Here is a 23,224-nt window from a genome sequence, read left to right as displayed (position 1 = left end):
GAGAGGAGTTGCCAGACCTGACCTGGCCGGCACTGGAACCCTGCAGGCTGGATGGGCTGGAGTGCATGATAAGGCAAGCCATGGTGCTTGGGATGCATTTTCCACACTGGGGGAGACCGAGTGTTGAAGAGTCTACTCAAGCCTTCAGAACCAGTGAGAAACAGCATTCAATCAGTGAAAGATAAGTACGGGCGTCTAACCTATTGCGTGGATCAACAACAACAAAAAACCCTTTCGGGAATTACTTCTGTCCCATTTACCTACCCCCTCCCCACTCTGCTCTGGGTCCCAGTTCGGCTTCAGCTATTGCTGCTCTCCCTGGGCCAGAAGTAGGACCTGTCCAGTGTCCTGAGCCATTCTCCTGGCTTTGAAGTGGGAACAAATTAACAAACAGGAAAAATAATCTGCCACCTCCTCTAAGCTGGAAGCTCAAGGCAGGCAGAGCCCTTTGCCTAGGCACAGGCATAAGGGGTCCATGGACTTTGAATGTCTTTCACCCCTGCATAGACCTGTGTGGGCCCATTTCAACAGCATAGGCCCTCATTAGCACAGTACAACAGGGTATATACCTGAAGCCTATTTTCATCTATATCAGCTGTAAGGGAGAGTGGCAGATTTGTGACATTTGACACTGCCCTGAACGTTAAGCAGAGTCCTCACCTACCCACATCAAGGGCTTGAGGACCGCTGATTCCACCCACTGTATCGAGCCACCCACCACAGGGGTCCAAGAATAAGTGGTGACTCCCAGTCCTTACAGCCAACAGCATTGGGTGCCCATAGTCTGGCTGCAAAACTCACCTACCTACAGGGACATACCTTCCACCTAGACACTCAGGGCCATCAGCTCCCTTCCTTGCTCAGTGCATGACTCACTACTGCAGCTAGATACCTGTGCCTACTCCAATCCTTGCCCATCTAGGATTGTAGGTGATGGTCTGCACCACACACTGAATGACCGATGACCCGGACACCTGAGCTGAACCCACACAAGAAAAGTAAATGGACTCGTGGGTGCATATACCTAGTAACAGCTGTAGCTACCTGGAGACAGGACATGAGAGCTTCGAAGATGCCAGTAATCAAACTAGCTCACATGACCAGCCTATGTGGGCATATCAACACAAAACAAAACAAGAAGCTAGGACACAGTAAGCAAACATAAAATAAATAAATGTAATAACTTATTGGTGGCTTGGAGACAACAGTCAATATCAAATCACAAAAAGAGGCACACCATCAGCCACCAAAACAAAGAATCAAGAAACCTTCTGGAGGAAGATAACTTCTTGGAATTATTGGAGGAAGAATTCAAAAGATTAATATACAGAACTCTTCAAGAGATCAAGAAGGAGATCAGGCAAAATGCAGAACAAGCCAAGGAACACACAGATAAAGCAATAGAGGAACTTAAAAAGGTTATACAAGAGCATAATGACAAATTTAGCAGGCTGCAAGAATTCATAGAGAGACAGCAAACAGAAAGCCAAAAGATTAACAATAAAATTTCAGAATTAGACAACTCAATAGAAAGTCATAGGATCAGAACTGAGGCAATGGAAGTCGGAACTAGTGAGATTGAAGATAAAGCACTTGATACCAATTCATTTGAGGAAAAATCAGATACAGGAATTAAAAAAAAATGAAGAAACCCAAAGAATTATGCAGTACTCTATCAAAAGGAATAATCTACAAGTGATTGAAGTACCAGGATGGGGAAGGGGATGGATAACAGAAAAGACAGAGAGAATTGTTGGCAGAAAACTTCCCTGATATTGGGAAAGATGAGAAGATATCTATCCAAGAAGCTCACCAAACCCCACACAAGGTAGATCCCAAAAGAAAGTCACCAAGACATAATCAGGCTTGCCAAAACCAAAGATAAAGAGAGAATTTTAAGGACAGCTAGGGATAAACAAAAAGACATCAGCAAAGGAGAGTCAATAAGACTAAGCTCTGACTACTCAGCAGAAATCATGCAGGCAAGAAAGCAATGGCATGACATATAGAGAGCTTTGAAGAAAAAAAAATTCCAAACAAGAATTATATATCCAGCAAAACTGTCTTCCAAATATGATGGTGAAATTAGGGCATTTCCAGGTAAACAGAAGTTGGAGTATTTGTAAAAACCAAAGCAAAATTACAAGAAATACTAAAGAGAGTCCTCTGGTTAGAAAATCAATAGCATCAGATAACAACCCAAGACTAGAACACAGGACAGAGCAAGCAGATATCAACCCAGACAGGGAAGTCACAAAAAAAAATCAAAGCTAAAAGACTGAAAATAGGGAAACAGACATGTCAAATATGCAAAAGATGACAATATTAAAACAAAAAAGAGGGACAAAAAAATATAGTCATAGATCTTTCATATGGAAGGAGGTCAAGGTGATAGAAATAAAAGATTGGTTTAAACTTAGAAAAATAGGGGTAAATATTGAGGTAGCCACATAAGAAACTAACAATCCTGCACATCAAAATAAAAAACAAGAAAAACATAAAGACTCGGCAAAAACAAAATCGACGAAAGGAAAATATATAAAGAAAATGACTCAGCACAGAAAATTAAGTAAAACAAAGAAAAGGTCAACAACTCACAAAAAATTACATCAAAATGACAGCACTGAACTCATACCTATCAATAATTACACTGAATGTAAATGGGCTAAAGGCACCAACAAAGAGACAGAGAGTGGCAGAATAGATAAAAAACATGATTCGCCTATATGCTGCCTAAAAGAGACACACCTTAGACTTAAAGACACAAACAAACTAAAACTCAAAGGATGGAAAAAACTACATCAAGCAAACAGCAATCAAAAAATAGCAGGAGTGGCAACATTAATCTCTGACAAAATAGACTTTAAAGCAAAATCTGCCACAAAGGATAAGGAAAGGCCGTACATAACGATTAAATGGTCAATATAGCAGGAGGTCATAACCACAGTAAATATTTATCCACCCAGTACAGGGCTCCAAAATACATAAAACAAACTCTAACAGCATTGAAAAGAGAAATAAACAGTTCACATTAATAGCAGGAGACTTCAACACACCACTTTCGGTGAAGGACAGAACATACAGAAAGAAGCTCAATAAAGACATGGAAGATCTAAATGCCACAATCAACCAACTTGATCTCGTAGACATATACAAAATACTCCACCTAACAGCAAAAAAAACAGCCAAGTATATTTTCTTTTCCAAAGCACATGGAACATTCTTCAGAATAGACCACATATTAGGCCACAAAGCAAGCCCTAACAGAATCCAAAACATCAAAATATTACAAAGCATCTTTTCTGACCATAAAGTCATAAAAGTAGAAATCAGTAACAGAAAAAGCAAGGAAAAAAAAAAAAATCAAATACATGGAAACTGAAAAACACCCTGCATAAAAACTACTGGGTTATGGAAGAAATTAAGGATAGAATAAAGAAATTCACAGAATCAAATGAGAATGAAAACACATCCTAACAGAACCTTTGGGGCACAGCAAAAGCGTGTTCGGAATTCAATTTATAGCAATAAATGCACACATCCAAAAAGAAGAAAGGGCCAAAATCAAAGAATTACCCCTACAACTTGAACAAGTAGAAAGAGAGCAGCAAAAGAAGCCCTTGGGCACCAGAAGAAAGAAATAATAAAAATTAGAGCAGAATTAAATGAAATAGAGAATATAAAAACAATTGAAGGAGTTGAGACCAAAAGCTGGTTCTTTGAAAAGATCAACAGAATCAATAAACCATTGGAGAAACTGACAAAAGAAAAACAGGAGAGGAAGAAAATAACCTGAATAAGAAATGAGATGGGCTATACCACAACAGCACCAACTGAAATTAAAAGAATCATTTAACAGAATACTATGAAAAATTGTACTCCAACAAATTTGAAAACCTAGTGGAAATGGCCCCCACATGTCTGTCAGTTTGTTGTACTGTAGGTGCGTGTGTTGCTGTGATGCTGGAAGCTATGCCACTGATACTCAGATAGAAGCAGGGTCACCCGTGGAGGACAGGTTTCAGCTGAGCTTCCAGGCTAAGACAGACTAGGAAGAAGGACTCAGCAGTCTACTTCTGAAAAGCATTAGCCAGTGAAAACCTTATGAATAGCAGTGGAAGATTGTCTTATATAGGGCTGGAAGATGAGCTCCCCAGGTTAGAAGGCACTCAAAAGATGACTGGGGAAGAGCTGCCTCCTCAAAGTAGAGTCGACCTTAATGACATGGATGGAGTAAAGCTTTCGGGACCTTTATTTGCTGATGTGGCACGACTCAAAATGAGAAGAAACAGCTACAAACATCCATTAATAATCGAAACCTGGAATGTAGGAAGTACGAATCTAGGAAAATTGGAAATCATCAAAAATGAAATGGAACACATAAACATTGATATCCTAGGCATTAGTGAGCTGAAATGGACTGGTATTAGCCATTTTGAATCAGACAATCATATAGTCCACTATGCTCGGAATGACAACTCAAAGAGGAATGGTGTTGCATTCATTGTCAAAAAGAACGTTTCAACATCTATCCTGAAGTACAACCCTGTCCGTGATAGGATAATATCAATACGCCTACAAGGATAACCAGTTAATACGATTATTATTCAAATTTACGTACCAACCACTAGGGCCAAAGATGAAGAAATAGAAGATTTTTATCAGCTGCTGCAGTCTGAAATTGATCAAACATGCAATCAAGATGCATTGATAATTACTGACGATTGGAATGCAAAAGTTGGAAGTGAAGAAGGATCAGTAGTTGGAAAATATGGCCTTGGTGATAGAAACAATGCCGGAGATCGAATGATAGAATTTTGCAAGACCAACGACTTCTTCATTGCAAATACCTTCTTTCACCAACATAAATGGCGACTATACATATGGACCTCGCCAGATGGAACACACAGAAATCAAATTGACTACATCTGTGGAGAGAGACGATGGAAAAGCTCAATAGCATCAGTCAGAACAAGGCCAGGGGCCAACTGTGGAACAGACCATCAATTGCTCAAATGCAATTTCAAGCTGAAACTGGAGAAAATCAGAGCAAGTCCACAAGAGCCAAAATATGACCTTGAGTATATCCCACCTGAATTTAGAGACCATCTCAAGAATAGATTTGACACATTAAACACTAGTGACCGAAGACCAGATGAGTTGTGGAATGACATCAAGGACATTATCCATGAAGAAAGCAAGAGGTCACTGAAAAGACAGGAAAGAAAGAAAAGACCAAGGTGGATGTCGGAGGAGACTCTGAAACTTACTCCTGAGCATCGAGCAGCTAAAGCAAAAGGAAGAATTGATGAAGTGAAAGAACTGAAGATTTCAAAGGGTCTCTTGAGAAGACAAAGTAAAGTGTTATAATGACATGTGCAAAGAGCTGGAGATGGAAAACCAAAAGGGAAGGACACGCTCAGCATTTCTGAAGCTGAAAGAACTGAAGAAAAACTTCAAGCCTCGAGTTGCAATAGTGAAGGATTCCATGGGGAAAATATTAAACGATGCAGAAAGCATCAAAAGAAGATGGAAGGAATACACAGAGTCATTATACCAAAAAGAATTAGTTGATATTCAACCATTTCAAGAGGTGGCATATGATCAGGAACCAATGGTACTGAAGGAAGAAGTCCAAGCTGCTCTGAAGACATTGGTGAAAAACAAGGCTCCAGGAATTGATGGAATATCAATTGAGATGTTTCAACAAACAGATGCAGCACTGGAGGTGCTCACTCGTCTATGCCAAGAAATATGGAAGACAGCTTCCTGGCCAACTGACTGGAAGAGATCCATATTTATGCCTATTCCCAAGAAAGGTGATCCAACCAAATGTGGAAATTATAGAACAATATCATTAATATCACATGAAAGCAAAATTTTGCTGAAGATCATTCAAAAATGGCTGCAGCAGTATATGCACAGGGAACTGCCAGAATTTTAGGCTGGTTTCAGAAGAAGACGTGGAACTAGGGATATCATTGGTGATGTCAGATGGATCCTGGCTGAAAGCAGAGAATACCAGAAGGATGTTTACCTGCGTTTTATTGATTATGCAAAGGCATTTGACTGTGTGAATCATAACAAACTATGGATAACATTGTGAAGAATGGGAATTCCGGAACACTTAATTGTGCTCATGAGGAACCTTTACATAGATCAAGAGGCAGTCGTTGGTACAGAATAAGGGGACACTGATTGGTTTAAAGGAAAGGTGTGTGTCAGGGTTGTATTCTTTCACCATACCTATTTAATGTGTATGCTGAACAAATAACCCGAGAAGCTGGACTATATGAAGAAGAACAGGGCACCAGGATTGGAGGAAGACTTGTTAACAGCCTGCGTTATGCAGATGACACAACCTTGCTTGCTGAAAGTGAAGAGGACTTGAAGCACTTACTAATGAAGATCAAAGACCACAGCCTTCAGTATGGATTACACCTCAACATAAAGAAAACAAAAATCCTCACATCATGATAAATGGAGAAAGGATTGATGTTGTCAAGGATTTCCTCTTACTTGGATCCACAATCAACAGCCACGGAAGCAGGAGTCAAGAAACCAAAAGACGCATTGCATTGGGCAAATCTGCTGGAAAGGACCTCTTCAGAGTGTTGAAGAGCAAAGATGTCACCCTGAAGACTAAGGTGCGCCTGACCCAAGCCATGGTATTTTCAATCACATCATATGCATGTGAAAGCTGGACAGTGAATAAGGAAGACCGAAGAAGAGTTGATGCCTTTGAATTGTGGTGTTGGCAAAGACTATTGAATATACCATGGACTGCCAAAAGAACCAACAAATCTGTTTTGGAAGAAGTGCGGCCAGAATGCTCCTTAGAGGCAAGGATGGCGAGACTGCGTCTTACATACTTTGGACATGTTGTCAGGAGGGATCAGTCCCTGGAGAAGGACATCATGCTTGGCAGAGTACAGGGTCAGCGGAAAAGAGGAAGACCCTCAATGGGTGGATTGACATAGTGGCTGCAACAATGAGCTCAAGCATAACAACAATTGTAAGGATGGTGCAGGAATGGGCAGTGTTTCGTTCTGTTGTGCATAGGGTCACTATGAGTCGGAACCGACTCAACAGCACCTAACAACAACAACAACAAGTGGAAATGGACAGATTTCTAGAAACACACTGTCTAAGCTAACACAAACAGAAGTAGAACAAGTAAATAAACTTGTAAAAAAGAAGAGATTGAAAAGGTAATTTAAAAACTCCCAACAACAAGAACAAGAAAAAGCCCTGACAGTTGCACTGGAGAATTCTACCAAACTTTCAGAGAAAAGTTAACACCGTTACTACTAAAGGTATTTCAGAGCATAGAAAATGATGGAATACTCACAAACTTGTTTTATGAAGCCAGCATAACCCTTATATCAAAACCAGGTAAAGACACCACAAAAAAAGAAAATTACAGACCAACATCCCTTATGAACACAGATGCAAAAAACCTCAACAAAATCCTAGCCAATAGAATTCAAAAACACACCCCCCCCCAAAAAAAATTCACCATGATCAAGTGGGATCCATACCAGGTATGCAGGGATGGTTCAACATTAGAAAAACAATCAATGTAATCAATGACATAAATAAAACAAAAGACAAGAACCACATGATCATATTAGTTGATGCAGAAAAAGCATTTGACGAAGTCCAACACCCATTAGTGATAAAAACTGTTAGCAAAATAAAAATAGAAGGGAAACTCCTCAACATAATTAAGGGCATTTATACAAAGCCAACATCATCCTAAGTGGAGAGAGTATGGAAGCATTCCTCTTGAAAACAGGAACGAAAAGGATGCCCTTTATCACCACTCTTACTCAACATTGTGCCAGAGGTCCTAGCCAGAGCAATCAGGCTAGAAAAAGAAATAAAGAGCATCTAAATTGGCAGGGAAGAAGTAAAAGTCCCTATTTGCAGATGATATGATCTTACACACAGAAAACCCCAAAGAATACACAAGAAAACTACTGGAACTAATAGAAGATTTCAGCAAAGTATCAGGTTACAAGATAAACATACCAAAATCAGTTGGGTTCTCCTACACCAATGAAGAGAACTTCGAAGAGGAAATCACCAAATTAACACCATTTACAATAGCCCCCAAGAAGACAAAATACTTAGGAATAAATCTAACCAGAAAAAAAAAATACAAAGAAAACTATAAGACACTACAGCCAAGAAATTGAAAGACACCTACATAAGTGGAAAAACATACCTTGCTCATGGATCAGAAGACACAACATTGTGAAAATGCCAATTCTACCCGAATCTATCTACAGATACAATGCAATCCGAATTCAAATTCCAATGGCATTTTTTAATGCGATGGAGAAACAAATTACGATCTTCATATGGAAGGGGAAGAGTCCACAGATAAGTAAAGCATTATTAAAGAAGAAAAACAAAGAGGGAGACCTCACGCTACTTGATTTTAGGTAGTCAAAACAGCCTGGTGTTGGTACAACAACAGATACATAGACCAGTGGAACAGAATTGAGAATCCAGACGTAAATTTGCGTGCCTATGAGCAGCTGATGTTTGACAAAGGCCCAAATTCTGTTAAAAGGGGAAAAGACAGTCTCTTTAACAAATGGATGCTGGCATAACTGTATATCCATCTGCAAAAAAATGAAACAAGACCCATAGCTCACACCATGCACAAAAACTAACTCAAAATGGATCAAAGACCTGAGTATAAAATTTAAAATGATAAAGATCATGGAAGAAAAAATAGGGACAACGCTAGAATCCCTAATACATGGAAGAAACAGAATACAAAACATAACTAACAATGCATACATGCCAGGAGAGAAACTAGAAAAGTGGGAGCTCCTAAAAATCAAACACTTATGCTCATCAAGAGACTTCACCGAAAGAGCAAAAAGACAGCCTACAGCCTGGGAAAAAATTTTTGGCTACAACATATCTGATCAGGGTCTAATCTCTAAAATCTAGAAGATACTGCAAAACTTCAACCACAAAAAGACAAATAACCCAATTAAAAAAAGAGCAAAGGCCATGAACAGGCACTTCACCAAAGAAGACATCCAGGCGGCTAATGGGTACATAAGGAGATGCTCATGATCATCATCCAGTAGAGAAATGCAAATCAAAACCACAATGAGATACCATTCTCACTCCAACAAGGCTGGCATTAACCCAAAAAACACTAAATAATAAATGTTGGAGAGGTTGTGGAGAGATTGAAACACTTAAACACTGCTGGTGGAAATGTAAAGTGGTACAACCACTTTGGAAATCGATTTGGCACTTCCTTAAAAAAAAAAAATTTTTTTTTTTTTTTTAAACAGCTAGAAATAGAAGTATCATATGATCCAGCCATCCCACTCCTTGGAATATATCCTAGAGAAATAAGAGCCATCACATGTATAGATATATGCACACCCATGTTCATTGCACCACTGTTCACAATAGCAAAAAGATGGAAACAACCTAGGTGCCCATCAACAGATGGATGCATAAACAAATTATGGTATATTCACACAACGGAATGCCATGCAACAATAAAGAATAAGGATGAATCTGCAAAATATCTCACAACATGGATGAATCTGGCAGGTTTAAACACAGAAGAAAACATTCTTTGATGGTTACAAAGGTGGGGAGGGAGGGAGGAAGACGGGAATTCACTAACTAGATAGTAGATAAGAATTATCTGAGGTGAAGGGACAGACAATACACAGTACAGGGGAAGCCAGCGCCACTGGACTAAACCAAAAGCTAAGAAATTTCCTGAACACAACCAAACACTTCGAGGGACAGTGTAGCAGGGGCGGGAGTCTGGGGACAATGGTTTCAGGATATACCTAGGTCAACTGGCATAATGAAGTTTATTTAGGAAATGTTCTGCATCCCACTTTGGTGAGTGTTGTCTGGGGTCTTAAAAGCTAGCAAGTGGCCATCTAAGTTGCATCAATTGGTCCCAACCTGCCTGGAGCAAAGGAGAATGAAGAACACCAAAGACACAAGGAAAATATTAGCCCAAGAGACAAAAGGGGCCACATAAATCAGAGACTCTATCAGTCTGAGACTGGAAGAACTAGATGGTGCCTGGCTACCACCAATGACCACCCTGACAGGGGACACATCAGAGAGTCCCTGACAGAGCAGGAGAAAAGTGGGGTGTGAAACTCAAATTCTAGTAAAAAGATTAGACTTAATGGTCTGAATGAGACTGGAGGAACCCCAGAAGACATGGCCCCTGGACTCTGTTAACCTAAAACTAAATCCCTGAAGCCAACTCTTCAGACAAAGATTAGACTGGACTATAAGACATAAAATGACACTCGTGAAGAGTGTGCTGCTTAGTTCAAGTAGATACACGAGACTAAATGGGCAGCTCCTGTCTGGAGGTGAGATGAGAAGGCAGAAAGGGACAGTTGCTGGTTGAATGGACACGGGAAATCTGGGGTAGAAAGGAGGAGCGTGCTGTCACATTATAGGGATAGCAACTAGGGTCACATAACAATGTGTGCATAAATTTTTGTACGAGACTAACTTGAGCTGTAAACTTTCACCTAAAGCACAATAAAAAAAAATGTAAGTTACATATATAGCCATAAAGTTGTATGAGTAATGTTTCAAACGATGTCTGAATTTTCAGTAGATACGAAAATATACTAATTTCAACATTACACAGTGTTCAAAACGTTATGGAAATTTCGTTTTGAAAGTTTAGTCTCACCCACTGTTTTCAAATAACATCCCTCCAAGAACCACTCCCCCAGAGACCTCCTCCTTGGGCCTTTGGACAAATCAGATAGGTAAGAAACACCATAGTCCCTGTCGAGCACCTACTCGTGTTCTTGGCGACAGCTGAGTCCTCAGCTCTTAACCACAGACGCACCACTTTGGGTGTCTGAATAGATTCTGAGTGCTTTTCAAATGCTTACTTTCTCTGCACAAGGAGTTTCAGCTGTCTGAAGGCACATAGCCTAGGAAAATGGTGCTAGGGACACCAGCTTATTAACATAGAAGAGTTAGATCAACCAGATGATGGTCCCAACCCAGGAGGAGTTCTTCCTGGGGAGCAGCATTTCTCTACCTTCTCAATGAGCTCAATGCAGGCAGCCAGGTCCATCCCGAAGTCAATGAACTCCCACTCGATGCCTTCCTTCTTGTACTCCTCCTGCTCCAACATGAACATGTGGTGGTTGAAAAACTGTTGCAGTTTCTCATTGGTGAAGTTGATGCACAGCTGCTCCAGGCTGTTGAACTAAGTTTTTCAAAAACCAAAGAGTTAGAGTGAATTTGGAGAATACAATGGGAGTGCAGCAAAGCAGGCACAAAGTAGAAGGGTATTTTCAGGCTAGTTGTTTACTCAAGCAACTCACATCAAAGATCTCGAAGCCAGCAATGTCCAAGACTCCGATGAAGTACTGCCTGGCCTGCTTGGTGTCCAGCTGCTGGTTGATGCGGGCCACCATCCACAGAAACATCTTTTCATAGACAGCTTTGGCCAGAGCGCCCACTGAGTTGGTTACCTTGAAGAAGGATCCCCCACTCAACCCTCAAATTAGTATTTTTATGCTTGTGTTAAGTTGCAATTTATGAAGTTGATGTCTTGCAGATCAAAAACAGTTACATATTGACAACTTCGTATTTCTTGAGGTGTTTGCCCAACTCATGACGTCCCCCTTCTCTTAGAACCATCCCACTTACAAAGATAGTTTTTTAACAACCGTGGTTATAATGCATGACCCTTGGCCCTAAAACACACTTAATTTGACCAGGGGTGGACAGTTGATCCCTTGGGTTAATTGGAGTGTCTCTGCTGAGAATTTGGAATTGGGTTCAAAAGATACTGGTTTCAGTCTTGGGGTGAGGTTGAAACCATGGAGACGTAACCTTGGGAGCTATGGGGTGGCCATGGGCAAAAGAGGTGGAGAAATCTTATCAGCTGGTGGGCACACAGCAGAGAGATGACAGCTACGTAGCTCCAGAGAAGGATCTGGAAAGTGGCTGCCTGGCTCCAGAGGGCTTTTCAGTTCCTGGTCCCAGACTCTCACAGGGCCCAACAGTACTCCTTGATTTTCATTCCTGGCATTACCTTTGAAGCCTAAGAATGAATACCTGCTCCATGCTGAAAGCAGTTTAATATGTATGTCTGATACCTGCAACCCCAAGGACTCTCAGGTGATGGGTAAAATAGCAAAATACCCCAGTCACTTGAATTCAGAGGATCTTGGTTACCTGCTGGACATTTTGCCCTTTAGTGACATATTCGTTGCCAACCTTCACCCTTGGACAGCACAGGCCTTTCAGCATTTCTGCAGAATTCAGACCCATCAGGTATCCAGCTTTGTCAGCCACTGACGGAAGAGGAGAAAGGACATCATACAAAAACAAGCAAGCAAACAAACAAACACCCCAAGACCAAAGCCTCTGCTGTCAAGTCAAGTCTGGCTCATGGCAAGCCCCTGTGCTACAGAGTAGAACTGTGCTCCATAGGGTTTTCTTGGCTGTATAATCTTTATGGAAGCAGATCACTAGGTCTTTCTTTCATGGAGCCGGTGGGTGGGTTCTAACCACCAACCTTTAGGTTTGCAGTCAATCGCAAACTGCTTGTGCCATCCAGGGACCTAACACAAAAACAGCAGCCACTAAAGTGTCCGGTCAGGCCCTGTTTCCTCCTGGAAATATGTTCTATAATCCCTTTTGATGTTTGTATGTTATCCTACATGATCAGGCCTGGAACTGTCCAGTAAAGCCTCAATCTCATCATCCGTGAGCCCAGGTTCTCGAGAACTTTCAATTTGCCTTGTAGATGCAATCCTCAAAAATGATAAAATACAACAAAAGGGTGTAAAGGTAAAGGAAGCACGACTTGGTCAATTGACAATAACGTTAGTCACCTACTTCGTTCACGCAGGGCACTGAGAGAGAAATACAAAACCTTGACCTGCCCTCAAGTATTTGGAGACTAGCTGGGGAGACAAGTTAATGAAAATCCAGGCAAATATTTGTTAAATGGAGTTCCTTGGTAGTGAAAACAGTTAAGAACTCATCTGCTAACTCAATGGTTGATGATTCAAATCCACCCAGAGGCACCTCAGAGGAAAGGCCCGGTGATCTACTTCTGAAAAACCAGCCATTGAAAACCCTATGGAGTGCAGTTCTACCCTGACACAGATGGGCTCACCATGAGTTGGAATTCACTTGAGATCAACTTTTTTTCTTGTGTTGGTGAAACACTCAAAAAAAGGCTAAATGAGTGCCTTCTCTTTTCCTTAAACTTTCTACTCTTCCTGACTTTATTCTCCTAGTGACTTAAACTTGAAAGCTTGTGTGATGCATCGTTCTCTCTTACCCCTGACAGGCCTGTGTTCAGACAGGCCCCATGTTCTGCTCACTTCACCGTCAAAATAGCTGGCACCTCCCTTGTTTCTAAGAGCTGTGGGGTCGTATGGAGGCTAAGAGCCTGGGTTCTAGAGTCAGACTGCCTGGGTTCACATCCTGGTTTTGCTTCTTTTTTCATGGCTAGGACATTTGTTTTAACATTGCACAGTGGAGCTGTTAACATTTCTAGAACTAAAAGACATGCCAACGAGAGCACAAGAAGCAGGAGTTGGCTGTGTTCCTTGATGCTTCTGCTTTATCATCTGTAGTATGGGAAACAGAAATGGTGCTCCGTTGTAGGGTTGTTGGAGAGCGCCCTTGGTGCAAACGCGCCCTCAGCAAACGTTCACTTGGGTTAGCGTCATCATCGCAGCAGCTTAGCCCTGATTAGAGCCTCTACTTTCTCCTTTGCCAGGGTCTTCCTGCTCCTAAACACTGGGGAGAAGGGTAGAGGGGAGGCTGGTACAAATTACCAGGCCAGGGGCTGGAAGGGGCCCTGGGATCCCACTGGGATAAGTATCAATACAGCCCACCCTAGCTGCAGGGTCTGATTCATTTTATTTTTCAAAGCTCCCCACTCTTGGTGTGTCTGAAGGATGACAGATTAATTCCAGATTGTAAGAGGTACTTCCCCGCCTCCTCCAATTTACAGCATCAGCAGCTTCCATTGCCCACCAAATACACTCTAAACCATTAATCCTGGCACTCAGGTCGTCCCAACTGATGCCAAAATTACCACATTTTCTTCTCATCTCTTACAAATGCATACACACGTCTTCTTCTGCTTCCAAGGTGGGCCCCTCTGCTCCTCAGTTCCCTTCGTGTTTCTTCCTCTGCCCCCTTGCTCAAGGCATTCCCTCTCCTAGACTGCCCTCTACCTCCCACACCTTTGAGAATTTCACCCATCCTTCAAAGTCCAAGTCAGTGACCCTCCTCCAGGAAGCCTTCTCTGATTACCCCAGTCAGAAATGCCTTTCTCTGGAGAGTGTTTCTCTCCTGTGACACAGTATGCATTTCTGTGGAAGGCAGGATTCTGAGAGGGCCCCCAAGATTTCCACCCTGTGGTGTACACACCCTGTATAATCCCCTTCACTTGAGTGGGGGGGGTAGAACCCGTGAATATCACAGGATATCACTCTGTAACGAGATGCTAACCAGTTTGCTTTGTGTCAATCAGCAGTTCCTTGAGTTGTGGTACAAATGGTTAATGCAGTCAGCTGCCAACTGAAAGGTTAGAGGTTCAAGTCTACCCAGATGCTCCTTGGAAGAAAGGCCTCATGACCTACTTGTGAAAAACCAGCCATTGAAAACCCTAAAAGGGAGGCTATCCTGGGCAGTGCTAACCTAATCAGGTGAGCCTTTAAAAGAAGGCAAGGCATAAGCTAGAAAAGCTTCTGCCAGCCTGGAAGGAAGCAAAGAGCTCTGCTGTGAGAGGAAGGTCCCGTGGAAGGACCTGAGGGAGGCTTCCAGGAGCTGGAGGGACCCCTGGCCGATAGCCAGCAAGACAGTGTGGAGATCAGTCCGAGAACCACAGGAAACAACAACCAGAGGCCTCCAATGAGACCATGGCCCAGCTGACACCATGATTTCAGCCTGTGAGACCCTGACTGAGCAGAGGGCCCATTAACCTGGACCTGGACTCCTGACCCACAGAAACTGTGAAATAAGAAATTTGTGTTGTCTCGAGCTGCTTAGTTTGTGGGAATTTGTGACACAGCAAGAACAAACTAAGGTCCCTGGGTAGTGCAAATGGTTTGCATTCAACTATTAACCTAAGGATTGGCATTTCCAACCCACACAGCAGTACCATGGAAGAGAGGCCTGGTGCCCTACTTCTGCAAAGATGACAGCCGAAGAATACTGCGAACACATGGGGTCACTATGAGTCAGAATCTACTTGACAGCAATGGGTTTGGTTGTTTTTAAGAGAAAAATAACATGACCACCTTGGAGTGCAGTTATTTATATTTGTAATCCATCTCCCTCACCAGTCAGCCCAGATTCTGAAGGATAAGGCCAAGGTCTTTTAATCTTTGAATATGCATTCAGCACAGTGCCTGGAAAGACGTACCTACTCCTTGGATAAATTAGGAGATGTTACCAATTCTGACACATAGAGGAAGGAGTGGGAGAAGGTGCAACTTCAGCTTGGAGTTGAAGGCTGGGAAGAATTTATTTAGGTGGAGATGAGGGGAGGGGACTCCAGGCAGGGGAGGTGTACGTGAACAACAGGAGAAGATGCAGAAATCCAGTATGTATTTAGAGATGCCAAGTAAATCAGGCAGGCCAGAGAGGAGGGTCCATTTTAAGGGAGAAGTGGACTTGGAAAAGTAGTTCTGGGCACATGTGGAGGGCCTTGAATACCAAATCAAGAAGGTCCATTCACAGGAAATGAGGAGTTGCTGAGGTTGTTTCAGGATAATTACTTAGGTGGTAGTTAAGTGCTAGACTCAATAACTGCTATAGTACTGGGATAACACCTCCTGAGTCTTGGGATAGAGAAGCAAACTGCATCAGGTAGAGAACAGAAGGATTACTACAAAAGGGTGGGAGGGGGCACCGTGGCTCTTTGATTTTTTAATGTCTATGATAATTAATTTTATGTGTCAACTTTGCTAGGCGATGGTGCCCAGTTGTTTGGTCAAACACTAGATGTTGCTTTGAAGTATTTACGTGTGATTAGTGTTTAAATCAGTTGGCTTTAAGTAAAGCCAATTGCCCTCCACAATGTACATGGGCCTCACCCAATCTGTTGAAGGCCTTAAGAGCTAAACTGGATATATGGTGGATGTATTAACAACAACAAAAGACTAGTAGCTGAGGCTGCTTATGTACAACAGAAAACCTCATGGGATTTGGCTCCTTGGTTTGAAAGTTTAGGGTCACGGTTTCATGTAACATTCCAGTTAACTGGCCTAAGAACCTGTTTAGTGCTTCTGTTCTACCTCCTAGTTTATTGGGTAGCACCTGGTGTCTTAAAAACTTGAAAGCAGAGGCGGAGCCAAGATGGCGGAACAGACAGACGCTTCCGTCAAGCCCTCTTTACAACAAAGACCTGAAAAAACAAGTGAAACGAGTATATTTGTGACAAGCTGGGAGCCCTGAGCATCAAAGGCAAGCTTAGAAAATGAACTGAGGGGCAGGGGAAGGAAGAAACCATTCAGAAGCGGAGAGGAGTTGCCGGACCCGAATCACGGGGAGCCCTCAGGCACCATTCCTAGAGCGGCGGCGGCGGCGGGCTGGTACTCGCGTTAGGCCACAGTTTCCTCAGGGAGAAGCAGCAGCCACACAGCCCACTCACACCTCCAGAACCTGAGGAGAAGGGCGCTCTCGGCAAAAGCTAAGTACTTGCGTATATTTTACAGCACCCCCCTCCCAAGCCAGCTTTGCTGGCTGAATCCCTGGGCCTGAGATAGACCCTGGTGAGCACCTGGAGCCGTCCTCACAGCCTTGGGGAAGGAAAAAATTTCCAACTGGAGGGAAAAGATAATTTGCTAGCTCCATTAAGCGGGGGAGCTCAGGACAGAAGCGGCTCGGGTCCAGGCATAAACTGTCCGTGGACCTTGAGCACCTTTCCCTTCTGCATGGACCTGTGTGGGCCTATTTCGGGAGAATAGGCTCTTGCTGGCAAACTCCGACCATTTCAGCTGTGCGGTGGAGAGGTAGGTGTTTGACGTTTGACATTGCTTTGCCTATTAAACAAGGTCCTCACCTACCCACAACAGTGACCTAAGGACTGGTGGCTCCACTCGGGTCGCCCAGCCACCTGTGACAGGGGTCCAGGGATAACTGGTACCTCCCAGTCCTTATAACAAAAACTTTGGGTGCCCATGGTCCTTCTGCAGAGCCAACCCTCCAGCACGCTCTAGGGAACAGAGACACGTTTTCCTCAGAGACACTTGGGGGTCGGTTCTCAGCCCCCTGCCTTGTTCAGAGCGTGACCCCCTGCTGCAATTAGATACAGGTATATACGCCAATCACCCCTGTCCCTCTAAGACTGTAGGACAGAGCCTGTACCACACACTTGATATCAGCTACCTGGAAACCTGAGCTGAATTCATACAAGAAAACTGAATGGACTCCTAGACTGATATACCTGATAACAGCTCTAGCCAGCTGGGGACAGGACACCAGAGCTCCAAAGGTGAAAATAATCAAGCTAGCTCACTCAAGCAACCCATAGGGGTATACCGAAACAAAACAAAGCAAGCAGCTACAACACAGTAAGCAAGCATAAACTTATACAATAACTTATAGATGGCTAGGAGACAACACTCAATATCAAGTCACATAAAGAAACAGGCCATGATCACCTCAACAGGCTCTCAAAACAAAGAATCCAGGGATCTTTTAGATGAAAGTGCATTCCTGGAATTACCAGATGCAGAATACAAAAGTTTAATATACAGAACCCTTCAAGACATCAGGAAGAAAATGAGGCAATACGCAGAACAAGCCAAGGAACACACAGATAAAGCAACTGAAGAACTCAGAAAGATTATTCAGGAACATAATGAAAAGTTTAATAAGCTGGAAAAATTCATAGACAGGCAGCAATCAGAAATTCAGAAGATTAACAATAAAATTACAGAATTAGATAACTCAATAGAAAGTCAGAGGAGCAGAATTGAGCAAGTGGAAGCTAGAATTTCTGAACTCGAAGATAAATCACTTGGTACTAATATATCTGAAGAAAAATCAGACAAAAGAATTAAAAAAAATGAAGAAACCTTAAGAATCATGTGGGACTCTATCCAGAGAAATATCCTACCAGTGATTGGAGTACCAGAACAGGGAGGGATAACAGAAAATACAGAGAAAATTGTTGAGGATTTGTTGGCAGAAAACTTCCCTGATATTGTGAAAGATGGGAAGATATCTATCCAAGATGCTCATCGAACTCCACAGAAGGTAGATGTTAAAAGAAAGTCACCAAGACATATTATAATCAAGTTTGCCAAAACCAAAGAGACAATTACAAAAACAGCAAGGGATAAAAGAAAAGTCACCTCAAGGGAGAGCCAATAAGAATAAGCTCGGACTACTCAGCAGAAACCATGCAGGCAAGAAGGCAATAGGATGACATATTTAAAAAATTGAAGGGAAAAAATTGCCTGCCAAGAATCATATATCCATCAAAGTTGTCTCTTAAATATGAAGGTGAAATTAAGACATTTCCAGATAAACACAAGTTGAGGGAATTCGTGAAAACCAAACCAAAACTACAGGAAATACTAAAGGGAGTTCTTTGGTTAGAAAATCAATAATATCAGGTATCAACCCAAGACTAGACCACTGGGCAGAGCAACCAGAAGTCAACCCAGACAGGGAAATGCAAAAAAAAAAAAAAAAAAGCAAGATTAAAAAAAAAAAGCCCAACACAGGGTAACGGCAATGTTATTATATAAAAGAAGACAACATTAAAATAATAAACAGGGACTAAGAAATGTAATCATACACCTTCCATATGGAGAGGAAGATACGGCGATACAAAGAATTAAAAGTTAGTTATAGATTTAGAAAAATAAGGGTAAATAATAAGGTAACCCCAAAGGAGACAAACTATCATACTCATCAAAATAAAATACAAGGGAAAAATGCAGACTCAGCAGAAACAAAATCAACAACAACAAATATGAGGAAAGGACAATATATAAAGATAATCTACTTAGCACATAAAATCAAGTGGGAAAAAGAAGCTGTCAACACACACAAAAAGACATCAAAATGATAACACTAAATTCATACCTATCCATAACTACCCTGAATGTAAATGGACTAAATGCACCAATAAAGACACAGAGAGTGGCAGAATGGATTAAAAAACAAGATCTGTCTATATGCTGCCTACAAGAGACACACCTTAAACTTAGAGACACAAACAAACTAAAACTCAAAGGATGGAAAAAAATATATCAAGCAAACAACAATCAAAAAAGAGCAGGAGTGGCAATATTAATTTCTGACAAAATAGACTTTTAAAGTTAAATCCATCAGAAAGGATAAGGAAGGACACTATATAATGATTAAAGGGGCAATACACCAAGAAGATATAACCATATTAAATATTTATGCACCCAATGACAGGGCTGCAAGATACATAAAACAAACTCTATCAGCATTGAAAAGTGACATAGACAGCTCCACATAATAGTAGGGACTTCAACATACCACTTTTGGTGAAGGAAAGGACACCCAGAAAGAAGCTCAATAAAGACACCGACGATCTAAATGCCACAATAAACCAATTTGACCTCGTAGACGTATACAGAACACTCCACCCAACAGCAACCAACTATACTTTCTTTTCTAGTGCACATGGAACATTCTCTAGAATAGACCACGTATTAGGTCATAAAGCAAGCCTTAGCAGAATCCAAAACATTGAAATATTACAAAGCATCTTCTCTGACCTTAAGTCTATAAAAGTGGAAATCAATAATGGTAAAAGAAATCAAACACTTGGGAACTGAACAATACCCTGCTCAAAAAAGACTGGATTATAGAAGACATTAAGGATGGAATAAAGAAATTCATAGAATCCAATGAGAATGAAAACACTTCCTATCAGAACCTTTGGGACACAGCAAAAGCAGTCCTCAGAGGCCAGTTTATATCAATAAATGCACACATCCAAAAAGAAGAAAGGGCCAAAATCAAAGAACTATCCCTACAACTTGAACAAATAGAAAGAGAGCAACAAAAGAAACCCACAGGCACCGGAAGAAAACAAATAATAAAATTAGAGCTGAACTAAATGAAATAGAAAACAGAAAAACAACTGAAAGAATAAGACCAAAAGCTGGTTTTTTGAAAAAATTAACAAAATTGATAAACCATTGGCCAAACTGACAAAAGAAAAACAGGAAAGGAAGCAAATAACCCAAATAAGAAATGAAATGGGCGATATTACAACAGACCCAATTGAAATTAAAAGAATCATATCAGATTACTATGAAAAACTATACTCAAACAAATTTGAAAACCTAGAAGAAATGGATGAACTCCTAGAAACACACTACCTACCTAAACTAACACAGAGGTAGAACAACTAAATAGACCCATAACAAAAGAAGAGATTGAAAAGGTAATCGAAAAACTCCCAACAAAAAAAAGCCCGGGTCCAGATGGCTTCACTGCAGAGTTCTACCAAACTTTCAGAGAAGAGTTAACACCACTACTACTAAAGGTATTTCAGAGCATAGAAAAGGATGGAATACTACCAAACGCATTCTATGAAGCCACCATATCACTGATACCAAAACCAGGTAAAGACACCACAAGAAAAGAAAATTATAGACCTATATCCCTTGTGAATGTAGGTGCAAAAATCCTCAACAAAATTCTAGCCAATAGAATTCAACAACATATCAAAAAAATAATTCACCATGACCAAGTGGGATTCATAGCAGGTATGCAGGGATGGTTCAACATTAGAAAAACAATGTAATCCACCACATAAATAAAACAAGACAAGAATCACATGGTTTTATCAATTGATGCAGAAAAGGCATTTGACAAAGTTCAACACTCATTCATGATAAAAACTCTCAGCAAAATAGGAATAGAAGGAAAATTCCTCAACATAATAAAGGGCATTTATACAAAGCCAACAGCGAACATCACCCTAAATGGAGAAAGCCTGAAAACATTCCCATTGTGATCAGGAACCAGACAAGGATGCCCTTTATCACCACTCTTATTCAACGTTGTGCTGGAAGTCCTAGCCAGAGCAATTAGGCTAGTTAAAGAAATAAAGGGCATCCAGACCGGCAAGGAAGAAGTAAAGTTTTCTCCATTTGCGGTTGACATGATCTTATACACAGAGAACCCTAAGGAATCCTCCAGAAAACTACTGAAACCAATAGAAGAGTTCAGCAGAGTATTGGGATACAAGATAAACATACAAAAATCAGTTGGATTCATCTACACCAACAAAAAGAACGTCGAAGAGGACATCACCAAATCAATGTTATTTACAGTAGCCCCCAAGAAGATAAAATACTTAGGAATAAATCTTACCAGAGATGTAAAAGACTTATACATAGAAAACTACAGTACACTTCTGCAAGAAACCAAAAGAGACCTACATAAGTGGAAGAACATAGCTTGCTCATGGATAGGAAGACTGAACATTATAAAAATGTCTATTCTACCAAGAGCGATCTATACATTTAATGCAATTCCGATCCAAATCCCATCAACATTCTTTAATGAGATGGAGAAATAAATCACCAATTTCATATGGAAGGGAAAGAAGCCCCGGATAAATAAGGCATTACTGAAAAAGAAGGACAAAGTGGGAGGCCTTACTTTACCTGATTTTAGAACCTATTATACTGCCATGGTAGTCAAAACAGCCTGGTACTGGTACAATAACAGATATATGGACGAATGGAATGGAATTGAGAATCCAGACATAAGTCCATCCACATATGAGCAGCTGATATTTAACAAAGGCCCCAAAACAGTTAAATGGGGAAAAGACAGTCTTTTTAACAAATGGTGCTGGCATAACTGGATATCCATCTGCAAAAAAATGAAACAAGACCCCTACCTCACTCCATGCACAAAAACTAACTCCGAATGAATCAAAGACATAAATATAAAATCTAAAACAATAAAGATCATGGAAGAAAAAATAGGGACAATGTTAGGAGCCCTAATACATGGCATAAAGTGTATAGAAAACATTATAAAGAACATAGAAGAAAAACTAGGTAACTGGGAGCTCCCAAAAATCAAACACGTATGCTCATCCAAAGACTTCACCAAAGGAGCAAAAAGACTACCTACGGACTGGGAAAAAGTTTTTAGCTATGACATTTCTGATCAGTGCCTGATCTCTAAAATCTACTTGATACTGCAGAAACTCAACTGCAAAAAGACAAATAACCCAATTGAAAAACGGGCAAAAGATATGAATAGACACTTCACTAAAGAAGACATTCAGGCAGCTAACAGACACAAGAGGAAATGCTCACGATCATTAGCCATTAGAGAAATGCAAATCAAAACTACAATGAGATTTCATCTCACTCCAACAAGGCTGGCATTAATCCAAAAAAACAAAATAATAAATGTTGGAGAGCCTGTGGAGAGATTAAAACACTTATACACAGCTAGTGGGAATGTAAAATGGTACAGCCACTTTGGAAATCTATTTGGCACTTCCTTAAAAAGCTAGAAATAGAACTACCATACAATCCAGCAATCCCACTCCTTGGAATATATCCTAGAGAAATAAGAGCCTTTACACGAACAGATGTATGCACACCCATGTTTATTGCAGCACTGTTTACAATAGCAAAAACATGGAAGCAACCAATGTGCCCATCAACGGATGAATGGATAAATAAATTATGGTATATTCACATAATGGAATACTACGCATCAATAAAGAACAGTGAGGAATCTGTGAAACATTTCATAACATGGAGGAACCTGGAAGGCATTATGCTGAGTGAAATTAGTCATTTGCAAAAGGACAAATATTGTATAAGCCCATTTTTATAAGAACTTGAGAAATAGTTTAGACTGAGAAGAAAACATTCTTTCGAGGTTACGAGAGGGGGGAGGGAGGGAGGATGGGAGAGGGGTACTCACTAATTAGATAGTAGATAAAAACTACTTTAGGTGAAGGGAAAGACAGCACACAATACAGGGGAGGTCAGCACAATTGGACTAAACCAAAAGCAAAGAAGTTTCCTGAATAAACTGAATGCTTCGAAGGCCAGCGTGGCAGAGGCGGGGATATGGGGACCATGGTTTCAGGGGACATCTAAGTCAATTGGCATAATAAAATCTATTAAGAAAACATTCTGCATCCCACTTTGAAGAGTGGTGTCTG

At 41.1% G+C, this 23,224-nt stretch overlaps 1 protein-coding gene across 1 annotated transcript in view; it reads right to left on the bottom strand.

The window, feature by feature from the left end:
- Positions 1-23,224, bottom strand: part of LOC126062594 (myosin-13) — a 77,648-nt gene that overhangs the window by 36,973 nt on the left and 17,451 nt on the right. The window contains exons 11-13 of the mRNA XM_049860292.1: positions 12,229-12,347; positions 11,370-11,519; positions 11,081-11,251 (exon numbers count right to left, since the gene is read on the bottom strand). Of these exons, the coding sequence (XP_049716249.1) occupies positions 11,081-11,251; positions 11,370-11,519; positions 12,229-12,347 (440 nt within the window). The remainder of the gene's footprint in view (positions 1-11,080; positions 11,252-11,369; positions 11,520-12,228; positions 12,348-23,224) is intronic.

Source organism: Elephas maximus, chromosome 19 (genome assembly GCF_024166365.1).
Source record: "Elephas maximus indicus isolate mEleMax1 chromosome 19, mEleMax1 primary haplotype, whole genome shotgun sequence".
NCBI lineage: Eukaryota > Metazoa > Chordata > Mammalia > Proboscidea > Elephantidae > Elephas > Elephas maximus.
This window is presented reverse-complemented; position numbering and strand designations above follow the sequence as displayed.